The following is a 13,522-nucleotide window of genomic DNA, read 5'->3' on the forward strand; positions in this document are numbered from 1 at the left end:
TTCGAACATGACTTTCTTACGATTAAAATTGTTAAATTAGGAGCCTTGTTGGTTAAGCCACAATGCTAGCAACCTTCCCATTAGCCATGATTGGCTGAGATGAGTGGGCTGGACATGCCAAGAGAGGCATTCAGATTTGTCTGCCAATATTGAAGACTTTATTTGAGTTCGTCAGACTTGATAATCCTGTCTAATGCAGTTTCTTTTTAAAGTAGTGGAGCTGCATAAGTGTTGCTCTCCATTTTCTGAGGATCACGTTTTGAAATCATTGGAATTAGAGTATGATAGCTAAGGAGACGTAGAAAACCAGTCTTCAGATTATATCTTCAAACTAAGGGCAACCGTGGTATTGCATTCCTGATAAACACGTCCATGATGCATGTTGATGTATACAGGTAAGACAGCTAGCTACATTCGGATACACGTTTTCTAATTCCGACAAAGTGTTTCATTTCAAGATAAGTGACTGTTAGCTAATGTTGGCTGGCATTACTTGTTTCCCAGAGCCGTTTGCTTTTCTAGTTAGAGCCTAATGTTAGCTAGCTCACATTGGACCTGGTTGGTTTGCTCCCAGCACTGTGGAATTGTTGCCACTTCATTCATTGTTGTTTAACTAGCTAATGTTAGCTGGCTGCTTCGTTAGCTTACATTATGTGACATGTCTACAGCACCCATTGAATATGGCCGCGGGTCAGTAAACGTCTGCAAAAAAGCGTAATGAAATTGTTGCCAGCAGAGCGGTTTAGGCTGTTTATGTTATCCAGAGGTAAACAAATCATCGGCCAGAGCGTCAATGTGCGCTCCAAGAGCAAAACGGGATGGTGGGGATAAAGCTTAAGAGGATGTGAACGATGCTTAATGGTGTAGACAGAGCCTTTCACTAGATACCAAAACATTCAAAGACCATTTTCTCAATTGGGTTTACAAGTTGAGTTTACAACTTTCAAAGCAGATTTGCTTTCCAAAAACAATTTCACATTGCTACATAAGACCGAATCCAGGTGGTGAGTAACATTTGCTTATTTTGTGATGCCATTAAAAATAGAGGAAATACTGTGACTTGAAACGTATACACACACTGTGTGAAGTGTCCATCCTCTGTTGTGTAAATATGAACAATGTGTTTTGTTGATAATATGATCAACTTCCTCTTAGAAACTTTTCTATAACTTTGTACAAGTAAGTAGTCACCACCCCCTTGAGAAAGGTCAGATGGCATGTCAGCCTCATGAACTGCCCCTTTTGAAGAACTGTATAAAATGTGTTAATTAACCTAGACCAGAAAGGCGTCGAGCTGCAGCTCACGTCTAAAGCGGTTTTAACTCTGAAATCTCAATGAGGTAGAGGCGAGAAGCTCACCTCCCGGACAAATCACTGGTAAAGCAGTATTTATGCTGCAGTAGTTTATGTGTCGGGGGGCTGGGGTCAGTTTGTTATATCTGGAGTACTTCTCCTGTCCTATTCGGTGTCCTGTGTGAATCTAAGTGTGCGTTCTCTAATTCTCTCCTTCTCTTTCTTTCTCTCTCGGAGGACCTGAGCCCTAGGACCATGCCCCAGGACTACCTGACATGATGACTCCTTGCTGTCCCCAGTCCACCTGGCCATGCTGCTGCTCCAGTTTCGACCATGCTGGTCATTTATGAACATTTGAACATCTTGGCCATGTTCTGTTATAATCTCCACCCGGCACAGCCAGAAGAGGACTGGCCACCCCACATAACCTGGTTCCTCTCTAGGTTTCTTCCTAGGTTTTGGCCTTTCTAGGGAGTTTTTCCTAGCCACCGTGCTTCTACACCTGCATTGCTTGCTGTTTGGGGTTTTAGGCTGGGTTTCTGTACAGCACTTTGAGATATCAGCTGATGTACGAAGGGCTATATAAATAAATTTGATTTGATTTGATTTGATTTGATTAGCTGCCCTAAGTATCCAGAAAAGTTCATTTAAGTGGGACCATTCTACTACTCAACACCCCACTAGGAACCATTGACACGGCTGGCTAGCTCATCTACAATGACTCATTTTCCAGAGTGAATGGAAGAACAGATGGATGGGGACCCCTTTTGGACAATCAGAACGTTACAAGTGTGCCGTGGAAAGGCCCAACCAACCCCTTTCCAAGGCCCTGTAGGAGACATACACTAAGAACCAAATACATTCATGATTTTACTCCAAACAGACGGTGGTTCGTGTGCAAAGTACATTATTACTGTCCCTATTGAACAGCTCAGACATATGTAGCAGGGACCCCAGACAATCACGGATTACAAAGGGGAAACCAGCCACGTCGGACACCGACGTCTTGCTCCAGGACATGTTAAACGCCTTCTTCACCCTCTGAGGATAACATGGCACCACTGACACAGGCCTCTCGAGGATTGTTGGCTCTCATTCTCCGTGGCCGACGTGAGTAAGACATTAAAGCGTGTTAACCCTTGCATGGCTGGCAGCCCAGACATCCCTAGCCGCATCCTCAGAGACTAACTGGCTGGAGTGTTTACAGACATATTAAATCTCTACTTAGCCCAGTCTGCTGTCCCCATTTAATTCAAGATGTCCACCATTGTTCCTGTACCCAAGAAAACAAAAGGTAACTAAATGATTATCATCCCGTAGCCTCCACCATACCCGACACCCTAGACACTTCAATTTGCATACCGTCCTAAAAGATGCAATCGCCATTACTTGCAAATGGCCATATCCAATCTGGACAAGAGGAATACTTCCAGTACCAGTCAAAAGTTTGGACACCTACTCATTCAAGGGTATTTCTTTACTTTTTTCTACATTGTAGAATAGTGAATCCATCAAAACGGTTGTAACCCCCCAAGCATTTTACATTAGATTCTTCAAAGTAGTCACCCTTTACCTTGACAGCTTTGCAGTCTTCGCATTCACTCAACCAGCTTCATGAAGAATGATTATCCAACAGTCTTGGACTTCCCACATATGAGCACTTGTTTGCGGCTTTTCCTTCACTCTGAGGTCCATCTCATCCCAAACCATCTCAATTGGGTTGAGGTTGGGTGAGTGTGGAGGCCGGGTCATCTGATGCAGCACACCATCACTCTCCTTGGTAAAATAGCCCTTTCTAAATAATTGTCAGCTGCAAAGTACCCCCACATCACACCTCCATGCTTCAGGGTGGGGAAAAAACAAATCAAATTTTGTGTGTCATACACACATGTTTAGCAGATGTTAATGCGAGTGTAGTGAAATTCTCTACACGTGGAGAAAATCTGTTCACCTACTGTCTGACAGCGGTTGGAACCAAAAATCTCAAATTTGGACTCCGACCAAAGGACAAAATTCCACCACTAATGTCCATTGCTCATGTTGCTTGGCACAATCAAATCTCATTCTTATTGGTGTCGTTTAGTGGTTTCTTTGCAGCAATTTGTACATGAAGGCCTGATTCATGCAGTGTCCTCTGAACAGTTGATGTTGAGCTAGGTCTGTTAAATTGAACTCAAGCATTTATTTGGGCTGCAATATCCGAGGCTGGTAACTAATGAACTTGTCCTCTGCAGCATAGGTAACTCTGGGTCTTCCTTTCCTGTGGTGGTCCTCGTGAGAGCCAGTTTCATCACTGTGCTAAATACTTGACATTTCCCAGATTGACTGACCTTCATGTCTTAAAGTAATGGACTGTTGTTTCTCTTTGCTTATTTGAGCTGTTCTTGCCATAATATGGACTTGATCTTTACCAAATAGGGCTATCTTCTGAATACCAACCCTACCTTGTCACCACACAATTGACTTAAGCTGGTATTGTATGTAAAAATGCTGTTCATTGACGACAGCTCAGCCTTCAACATCATAGGATATTGGTCCGTCAGCAAGTCCAGGGTGGGGTTCAGCTTATCCTCTAAGCTCATTAAGCTCGGGGCCCTGAGTCTGAACCCCGCCCTGTGCAACTGGGTCCTGGACTTGCTGATGGACCACCCCCAGGTGGTGAAGGTAGGACAACGCTGATCCTCAACACAGGGGACCCCTCCTGTACTCTGCTCAGCCCTCTCATGTACTCTGCTCAGCCATGACTGCATGGCCACTCACACCTTCAACGCAATCATCAAGTTTGCAGACAACAGTAGTAGGCCTGATTACCAACAAAGGACGACAGCCTACAGGGAGTAGGTGAAGGTACTGGTGAAGTGGTGCCAGGAAAAGAACCTCTCAACGTCAAGGAGACGATGGGGGACTTCAGATATAGCACTCCCCCATCCACATCAACGGGCGGCAGTGGAGAAGGTGAAAGGCTTAAAGTTCCTCAGTGTACACATCACTGACAAACTGAAATGGTCCACAGTGTGGTGAAGGCGCAACAGCTCCTCTTCAACCTCAAGAGGCTGAAGAAATTTGGCTTGTCACCTAAAACAAACTTACAGCTGCGCAATAGAGAGCATCCTGTCGGGCTATATCACCGCCTGGTACCGCAACTATACCACCCACAACAGCAGGGCTCTCCAGAGGGTGGTGCGGTCTGCCCAACGCATCACCGTGGGCTACCTACAGCACCCGACATCACAGGAAGGCCAGAAAAGAATATCAAGGACAACCACCCGAGCCATGGCCTGTTCACCCCGCAAGGTCAGTACAGGTTCATCAAAGCTGGGCCCAAGAGACTGAAAAACATCAAAGCCATTACGCTTAAATAGCCATCACTAGCCGGCGTCCAACCAGTACCCTGCCCTGAACTTAGTCATTGTCAACACCCACTTACTCAACCCTACAGAGGCTTCTTATACATAGACATGGAATCCCTGGTAATGGAACACTGATCACTTTAATGTTCACATACTGTTGTACTCATTTCATATGTATATACTGTATTTTAAATCAATGCCATCCTGTTCAACTATTGTTGTATACACACACTATTCTACAGATAAAATATTTTGTATATCCACATACTGTCTCATACAGCCCCTTCTAACCACCCATATTTACACTCCGGACTCCAACGTTGCTCATTCTAGTATTCATATAGGTCTTTAATCCATTATTTTTCTTTCAGATCTGTGTGTATAGTTGTGAATTGTTAGATATTACTGCAGTGCTGGAGCTAGGAACACAAGCATTTCTCTACACCCGCAACACCTACATGTGAATGTGACCAATACAATTTGGATGGAAACTGAGGATAACTGGATGATATTGCCACTCCTATTTGCCATATCTTCAATCTAAGCCTACAAGATAGTGTGCCCTCATTCCTAGAGGGAAGCAAGAGTAATTCCGCGACCCCAAAATAGTAAAGCCCCCTTTACTGGCTCAGATAGCCCGTTAACAAACCTTTGTATCTAGTCAAATCAAAAGTTTACTATGCTATTCTACAGTAAAAAAAATTACATACTTTCAGCATGCTTGTAGGGAAAGGCATACAACATACATGCCACTTACAAAAATGACTGATTGGCTGAGAGAAATGTATGATAAAAGATTGTGGCTGCTACTTTGTTAGACTTCTGTGCAGCTTTTGACATTATCTATCACAGTCCGCTGCTGGATAAACTTGTTTTATGCTTTACAACCCCTGCTATATAGTGGATAAAAAGTTAGCTGTCTATCAGAGTTCTTTAAAGGAAGATGTTAACACAACTGTAGCAAAATGCTTGTGCTTCTAGTTCTGCCAATGCAGTAATACCTAACACAAAGTAAGTGTGTGGAATAAGAATACATAAATATAAAAATATGGATGAGGGATGCAGAGCGGCATAGGCAAGATGCAGTAGATGGTATAAAATACAATATATACATATGAGAAGAGTGATGCAAGATATGTAAACATTATTAAAGTGACTAGTGATCCATTTAATAAAGTGGCCAATTATTTTGAGCATGTATGTAGGCAGTAGCCTTTCTGTGCTAGTAATTGCTGTTTAACCGTCTTGAGATGGAAGCTGTTTTTCAGTCTCGGCCCCAGCTTTGATGCACCTATACTGACTTTAAAAAAAATGTATTTCACATTTATTTTACCAGGTAAGCTAGTTGAGTGTCTATATACAGTGTGTGCAAATGGCATGAGGTGGTAAGGCAATAAATAGGCCATAGTAGCAAAGTAATTACAATTAGCAGATTAACACTGGAGTGATAGATGAGCAGATGGTGTGCAAGTAGTGATACTGGTGTGCAAAAGAGCAGCAAAGTAAATAAAAACAATATGGGGATGAGGTAGGTTGATTGGATGGGCTATTTACAGATTGCTTATGTACAGCTGCAGCAGTCAGTTAGCTGATGTTTAGTGAGGGAAATGTAAGTCTCCAGTGTAAGTCTGAACCGTCCAGAGTAGTGATGCTAGTCAGTCGGGCGGGTGCAGGCAAACGGTTTAAAAGCATGCATTTGGTGATGCTAGCATGTTAGAGCAGTTGGAGGCCACAGAAAGAGTGTTGTATGGCATTGAAGCTCTTTTGGAGGTTAGTTTACAGTGTCCAAAGAAGGGCCAGAAGTATACAGAATGGTGTAGTCTGCGTAGAGGTGGAACAGGGAATCACCCACAGCAAGAGCATCATTGATATATACAGAAGAGTCGGCCCGAGAATTGAACCCTGTGGTACCCCCATAGACTGTCAGAGGTCTGAACTGTCTGCGAAGTAGTTGGTGAACCAGGCGCGGCAGTCATTTGAGAAACCAAGGCTATTGAGTCTGCCGATAAGAATAATTTGACAGTTGAATGCCTTGGCCAGGTCGATGAATACAGCTGCACAGTACGGTCTTTTATCAATGGCGGTTATGATTTAGTTTAAGACCTTGAGCATGGCTGAGGTGCACCCGCGACCAGCTCAGAAACCGGATTGCACAGTGGAGAAGATAGAGGGATTCCAAATGGTCAGTGATCTGTTTATTAACTTGGCTTTCAAAGACTTTAGAAAGCCAGGGCAGGATGATGGGTCTAACAGTTTGGGTCTAGAGTGTCTCACCCTTTGAAGAGGGGGATGACCGAAGCAGCTTTCCAATCTTTAGGGATCTCGGAGAAAAAGAGAGGTTGAACAGACTGGTAATAGGGGTTGCGGGCAGTTGGGGTAGCCAGGAGGAAAGCATGGCCAGCCGTAGAGAAATGCTTATTGAAATTGATTATCATGGATTTATCGGTGGTGACCGTGCCACCTAGGCTCGATGCAGTGGGCAGCTGGGAGGAGGTGCTCTTGTTCTCCATGGACTTTAGTATCAAAACATTTTAGTTTTGCAGGCAATGACTGCTGACATCCTCATTGAAAACTGCATAGGTATTTGGAGGGCAAGTTGGTCAGGATAATATCTATGAGGGTGCCCATGTTTTCTGATTTAGGGTTCTACCTGGTGGTTTCCTTGATAATGTGTTTGAGATTGAGGGCATCTAGCTTAGATTGTAGGACTACTGGGGTGTTAAGCATATCCCAGTTAAGGTCAGAACGAATGAACTCTGAAGACAGATGTGGGGCAATCAATTCACATATGGTGTCCAGGGCACAGCTGGGAGCTGAGGGGGGTCTAGAACAGGCGGCAAGATACTTATTTCTGGATTAATTTTTTCAATTAGAGGTGCGAACTGTGAGCATAGACCTGGAAAGTATGACAGAACTTTGCAAGCTCTCTGCAGTAGATATAACTGCCAAAGGGGAAGGATTTGCAATCTTGATGGAAAATGTTGTAGTTTGGTATGGAATTCTGAATTTTGGGTGGCCTTCCTGAACCAGGATTCAGACACGGCAAGGACATCAGGGTTGGCGAAGTGTGCAAAAGCAGTAAGTAAAACAAAGTTAGAGAGGAGGCTTCTGATGTAACATGCATGAAACCAATGTATATTCGACACGCAGGGCTCTGGATTAGCCTCCACATCACCCGAGGAACAGAGGAGTAGGATGAGGGTACAGCTAAAGGCTAGCAAAACTGGTTGTCTAGTGCGTTGGGGACAGAATAAAAGGAGCAGATTTCTGGGCGTGGTAGAATAGATTCAAGGCATAATGTACAGACAGGGGTATGGTGGGGTGCGGGTACAGTGGAGGTAAACCCAGGCAATGAGTGATAAGAGCAGTTGCATCTCTGGACATGCTGATTATACTGGGTGAGGTTGAAGGCACAGCTGATGAAATTACATCTGCGGACCAGTCGTGGGTGGTACGAAGGGATATGGCCAGATGGCGAAAGAGGTATTGTAGTTGTGGTAATTTTGTTTGCTAGCCGGGAGATGAGTCTGGCTCAGGGCTAACTTCAGGGCTGGGTCACTCAGTGGCAGCTAGCTGTGATGATCAATGGTCCAAGGTTTATGGCAGAAATCTGGCGTTGTAGTGGAGAAACAGTCCGAGGCTGGCAGGTATTATCCAGGCTAAAAAAAACAGCTGGTGCCTGAGCAGAGGGTAAAGGCCGCTAGCAGTGGCTAACAATGACTAAATGGCTAGTAACTTAACTAATTAGCTGGCAACCTTCTGATGAAAGTTTTGGCTATAGGGTCTAAAGAAATTGCGGATTGGTGTCACATTGAGTGAGGCGGTTACCGGAAGGTTTATTTAATTAAAAAATGGAAAATTGAAAAACTAATTGGAATATATACAAAAAAAAAAAAAAAAAGTAAGAGAGGAAAACAAAACACATCTGCACTGCGATGCCATCTTGCCTTCTGGATGTTAACGGGGTGAATAAGCAACGGCTCAGGTGGTTGTTGTCCTTGATATTACTACAGCGAGTGAAATCTCTGCAACCCTTAAAGAGCTGCCGTTAGTTTCAGAATGGGTGGCAAGAAATAAGTTAGTCCTAAATATTTCAAACTAAAAGCAAGTTAAGGTGACTAAACTGCTTTGAGTCAAACTATTGTAAACTGTCATTTTCAAACATATTGATACAAAAGTAGCTAAGATGGGGAGAAGTGTGTCCATAAAAAAGCACTGCTCGGCCTTAACTATCAAGGCAGGTACTACAGGCCCTAGTTTTGTCTCACCTGGACTACTGCCCAGTCGTGTGTTTGGCTGTCAAATTACAAAATCGGTGTCTGTTTAAAATACTAGCAGACAGCTCAGACAGCCATGCATAATCCACAAGGCATGCCACCAGAGGTCTCTTCACAGTCCCCAAGTCCAGAACAGACTATGGGAGGCGCACAGTACTACATAAAGCCATGACTACATGGAACTCTATTCCACATCAGTTAACTGATGCAAGCAGTAGAATCAGATTTTAAACAGATAAAAATGAAACTTATGGAACAGCGGGGACTTTAAGGGTCACAAGCATACTAACACGTACTCTACCCACACGTAACATGGATTTTGTTTTGTAGATGTGGTAGTAGAGTAGTGTCCTGAGGGTACACAATATGTTGTGAAAAGTGTTGTTAAATGTAGTATTACGCAGGACCGGGTTTTGAAAACCCTGGGTTGGGGTACGAACCGGTCCGTAAGGGGTGCTGACACAGTGCTGGTCACATTGGGGGGTCCCAGGGCTGGAGCAGTTATTGGTGGAACAACCGTGCCCCTCGTCAGATCCATCAGGACAGTTGATGATGTGGTCACACAGCAGGGAATGGTCCACACACTCTCCACTACCACACTGGTAAAGCTGGTTGGAGCACTTCAACTTGTCACCTACAGTAAAACAACAGACTGGTCCACACACTCTCCACTACCACAGCTGGTTGGAGCACTTCACCTGGCCAACTACAAATGTAACCATAACCCTTTGTGTAAGCTCACATCCGGCCTCGTCACTGTAGTCCTCACAGTCCTTCTGTCCATCACACCTCCAGGTTGCAGGGATACACTGGGTCTTAGAGACACAGCTCCACTGGAACTTCCCACACGTCACTGGAGACACCTTACAATTCTGAAGTTTACCCAGAATTTAGAGATGGGTTAAGGTAAATTGATTGTGTGAGATTATGGAAATTAACCTAGCATGCTAGTTTGTATTGGTTTCCAAAACTACAGTGCCTTGCGAAAGTATTCGGCCCCCTTTAACTTTGCGACCTTTTGCCACATTTCAGGCTTCAAACAAAGATAAAAAACTTTTTTTGTGAAGAATCAACAAGTGGGACACAATCATGAAGAGGAACGACATTTATTGGATATTTCAAACTTTAACAAATCAAAAACAGAAAAATTGGGCGTGCAAAATTATTCAGCCCCTTTACTTTCAGTGCAGCAAACTCTCCAGAAGTTGAGTGAGGATCTCTGAATGATCCAATGTTGACCTAAATGACTAATGATGATAAATACAATCCACCTGTGTGTAATCAAGTCTCCGTATAAATGCACCTGCACTGTGATAGTCTCAGAGGTCCGTTAAAAGCGCAGAGAGCATCATGAAGAACAAGGAACACACCAGGCAGGTCCGAGATACTGTTGTGAAGAAGTTTAAAGCCGGATTTGGATACAAAAAGATTTCTCAAGCTTTAAACATCAAGGAGCACTGTGCAAGCGATAATATTGAAATGGAAGGAGTATCAGACCACTGCAAATCTACCAAGACCTGGCCGTCCCTCTAAATTTTCAGCTCATACAAGGAGAAGACTGATCAGAGATGCAGCCAAGAGGCCCATGATCACTCTGGATGAACTGCAGAGATCTACAGCTGAGGTGGGAGACTCTGTCCATAGGACAACAATCAGTCGTATATTGCACAAATCTGGCCTTTATGGAAGAGTGGCAAGAAGAAAGCCATTTCTTAAAGACATCCATAAAAAGTGTTGTTTAAAGTTTGCCACAAGCCACCTGGGAGACACACTAAAACCTGATGGAGTCTGCAAAAGACCTGAGACTGGGACGGAGATTTGTCTTCCAACAAGACAATGATCCAAAACATAAAGCAAAATCTACAATGGAATGGTTCAAAAATTTAAAAAAATAAGTCCAGACCTGAATCCAATCGAGAATCTGTGGAAAGAACTGAAAACTGCTGTTCACAAATGCTCTCCATCCAACCTCACTGAGCTCGAGCGGTTTTGCAAGGAGGAATGGGAAAAAATGTCAGTCTCTCGATGTGCAAAACTGATAGACATACCCCAAGCGACTTACAGCTGTAATCGCAGCAAAAGGTGGCGCTACAAAGTATTAACTTAAGGGGTCTGAATAATTTTGCACGCCCAATTTCAGTTTTTGATTTGTTAAAAAAAGTTTGAAATATCCAATAAATGTCATTCCACTTCATGATTGTGTCCCACTTGTTGTTGATTCTTCACAAAAAAATACAGTTTTATATCTTTATGTTTGAAGCCTGAAATGTGGCAAAAGGTCGCAAAGTTCAAGGGGGCCGAATACTTTCGCAAGGCACTGTACCTTGGACTTCCTTAATACTGGTCATGGAGCCATAAAAGTGGTATCCATGAATTCATCTGGCTGTGAGCAAGTATATAAATGTTGTGCACAATCATTTTAAATTGAAGGTTAATATTAGGCGGGTTCCTCACCATCTCGTCTGAACCGTCCTGGCAGTCCTGTTCCCCATCACACAGCCATTCCTCCACAAGACATTCATGGCTGTTTGGGCAGCGGCGCTCCGGGGGACAGTGGGGGGGTTTGGCACAGCCCACCTCGTCAGAATGGTCTCCACAGTCAGCATGGCCGTCACAACGGAGAGCCTCAGACACACACTGTGCTGCTGGCCACAAAGCTTTGCCACTGGGAGGAGAGCGAGATGGCAGAAGCAGAGGAGAGCAATGATTGCAAAAAAAACGAAGTAGAAACGGGTTCAGAACAAGGTGGAAATGGGTTCTAAACAACATGGAACCACATCAGTGGAAATGGGTTCTAAACTAAGTGGAACCACATCAGTGGAAATGGGTTCTAAACAAAGTGGAACCACATCAGTGGAAATGGGCTCTAAACACCCATTAAAATGGAAACTCCTCATCAAAACCATCAGGGCAGTCTCTCAATGTGTCACACAGCTGAGTTTGGGAGATGCACAAAGTTGAGCCCCGACACCTCACTGATGGACTGGGACAGGTCTGAGCCAGAGTTGGCAGGACAGGAGGAAGGGCCTTGTTAGAATCTAGGGAGAGAGGTTACATTAGATTCATTTAAAGAGACTCCTCATCCTTCTGTACCAACTGTCCAAGTGATTCAGCAGTGTCTCACCACAGCCTTCCTCATCAGAGCCGTCCGCACAGTCTCTCTCTCCATCACAGAGAAAGGTTTCTGGGATACAGCGGCTATTGTTGTCACAGCGATGACTGCAGCTCTTGGTGGGCTTGAAGCAGTCCATTTCATCAGAACGGTCCTGGCACTGTGCCTTTCCATCACACATCTGCTGCTGGTCGATACACTTCTTCCCATGAGCACACTGGAACTGACCTGAGGTAGGAACCAATGAGCACACTGGACCTGACCTAACAACCAATGAGTACACTGGAACTGACCTAAGGACATTGATATGAATGGATGGATTTGTGCTGAAACTGGCCACTTGTGATTAAACACATTACACCAGATAAAGAGGTGCGCTTCTGACCTGCTTTGCAGAGGAGCTCACAGTCCTGCTCATCTGATCCATCCTTACAGTCCACCTCTCCATCACAAACATGGCTGTGCAGGACACACTCTCTACCATCCTTGCACAGTCTAGAACCCATACGGCACTTCAGGGGGGCAGTTTGGGATGTTGGAGCAGCGATCGTTGGACAGCCAATCTCATCTGAGCCATCATGGCAATGAGCGCGTCCATCACAAACCAGACTCCTCTTAATACATTTCCTCCTGTCCTTACACCGGAACTCACCTGGGAGACACACATAAGAGGGACCATGAAGAAAGGTTAAGAGGGTTAAAGGGGTTTTCTGGGTGGCAAAGCAGTATCAAATATCAGAACGCATTAATATATCTACCTCGGTTTGGACATTTAGTAATGCAGGACTCCTCATCGAAACCATCAGGGCAGTCTCTCAATGTGTCACACAGCTGAGTTTGGGAGATGCACAAAGTTGAGCCCCGACACCTCACTGATGGACTGGTACAGACTGGCTGAGCAGGAAGAATATCTGGAGCGGTTGTAGTTGGAGCCAAATAAGCTGTAGTAAGTGGAACTGGAGATTCTGTAGGGAGAGAGTATTACCAAGATAACCGACAGGCCTTTTACACTCTACCCAGAACAAGTCTAATGAAGCGTTAGTTTCCCCAAAACAATTCAGCACAAAAGGGTTAGACTGTAGGTAACATGTATCAACTGCTAATATACTAGCTAGTAAACATTTTCCAACTGTCAAATCAAATTGTATTTGTCAGATACACATGGTTAGCAGATGTTTTAGCGATTTGTCGCGAAATGCTTGTGCTTCTAGTTCCGACCCTGCAGTAATATACAAGTAATCTAACAATTTCACAACAACTACCTTATACACACACAAGTGTAAAGGAATGAATAAGAAAGTTGGTTGAACAGGAAGTGGTTCGGGTGGTTGTTGTCCTTGATGATCTTTTTGGCCTTCCTGTGACATCGGGTGGTGTAGTTGTCCTGGAGGGCAGGTAGTTTTCCCCAGTGATGCGTTGTGCAGAGCTCACTACCCTCTGGAGAGCCTTACGGTTGTGGGCGGAGCAGTTGCCGTACCAGGCAACAGCCC

The 13,522-nt window shown here is 44.3% G+C and overlaps 1 protein-coding gene across 1 annotated transcript in view; it reads right to left on the reverse strand.

Moving 5' to 3' along the window:
- LOC109877115 (low-density lipoprotein receptor-related protein) overlaps positions 1–13,522 on the reverse strand; it is a 75,729-nt gene that overhangs the window by 12,208 nt on the left and 49,999 nt on the right. Inside the window, exons 19-25 of the mRNA XM_031817171.1 lie at positions 12,791–12,997; positions 12,418–12,684; positions 12,045–12,260; positions 11,892–11,958; positions 11,375–11,585; positions 9,663–9,792; positions 9,361–9,554 (exon numbers count right to left, since the gene is read on the reverse strand). Coding sequence (XP_031673031.1) covers positions 9,361–9,554; positions 9,663–9,792; positions 11,375–11,585; positions 11,892–11,958; positions 12,045–12,260; positions 12,418–12,684; positions 12,791–12,997 — 1,292 coding nt within the window. The remainder of the gene's footprint in view (positions 1–9,360; positions 9,555–9,662; positions 9,793–11,374; positions 11,586–11,891; positions 11,959–12,044; positions 12,261–12,417; positions 12,685–12,790; positions 12,998–13,522) is intronic.

The sequence above is a fragment of the Oncorhynchus kisutch genome, unplaced genomic scaffold (genome assembly GCF_002021735.2).
Source record: "Oncorhynchus kisutch isolate 150728-3 unplaced genomic scaffold, Okis_V2 scaffold952, whole genome shotgun sequence".
Lineage (NCBI taxonomy): Eukaryota > Metazoa > Chordata > Actinopteri > Salmoniformes > Salmonidae > Oncorhynchus > Oncorhynchus kisutch.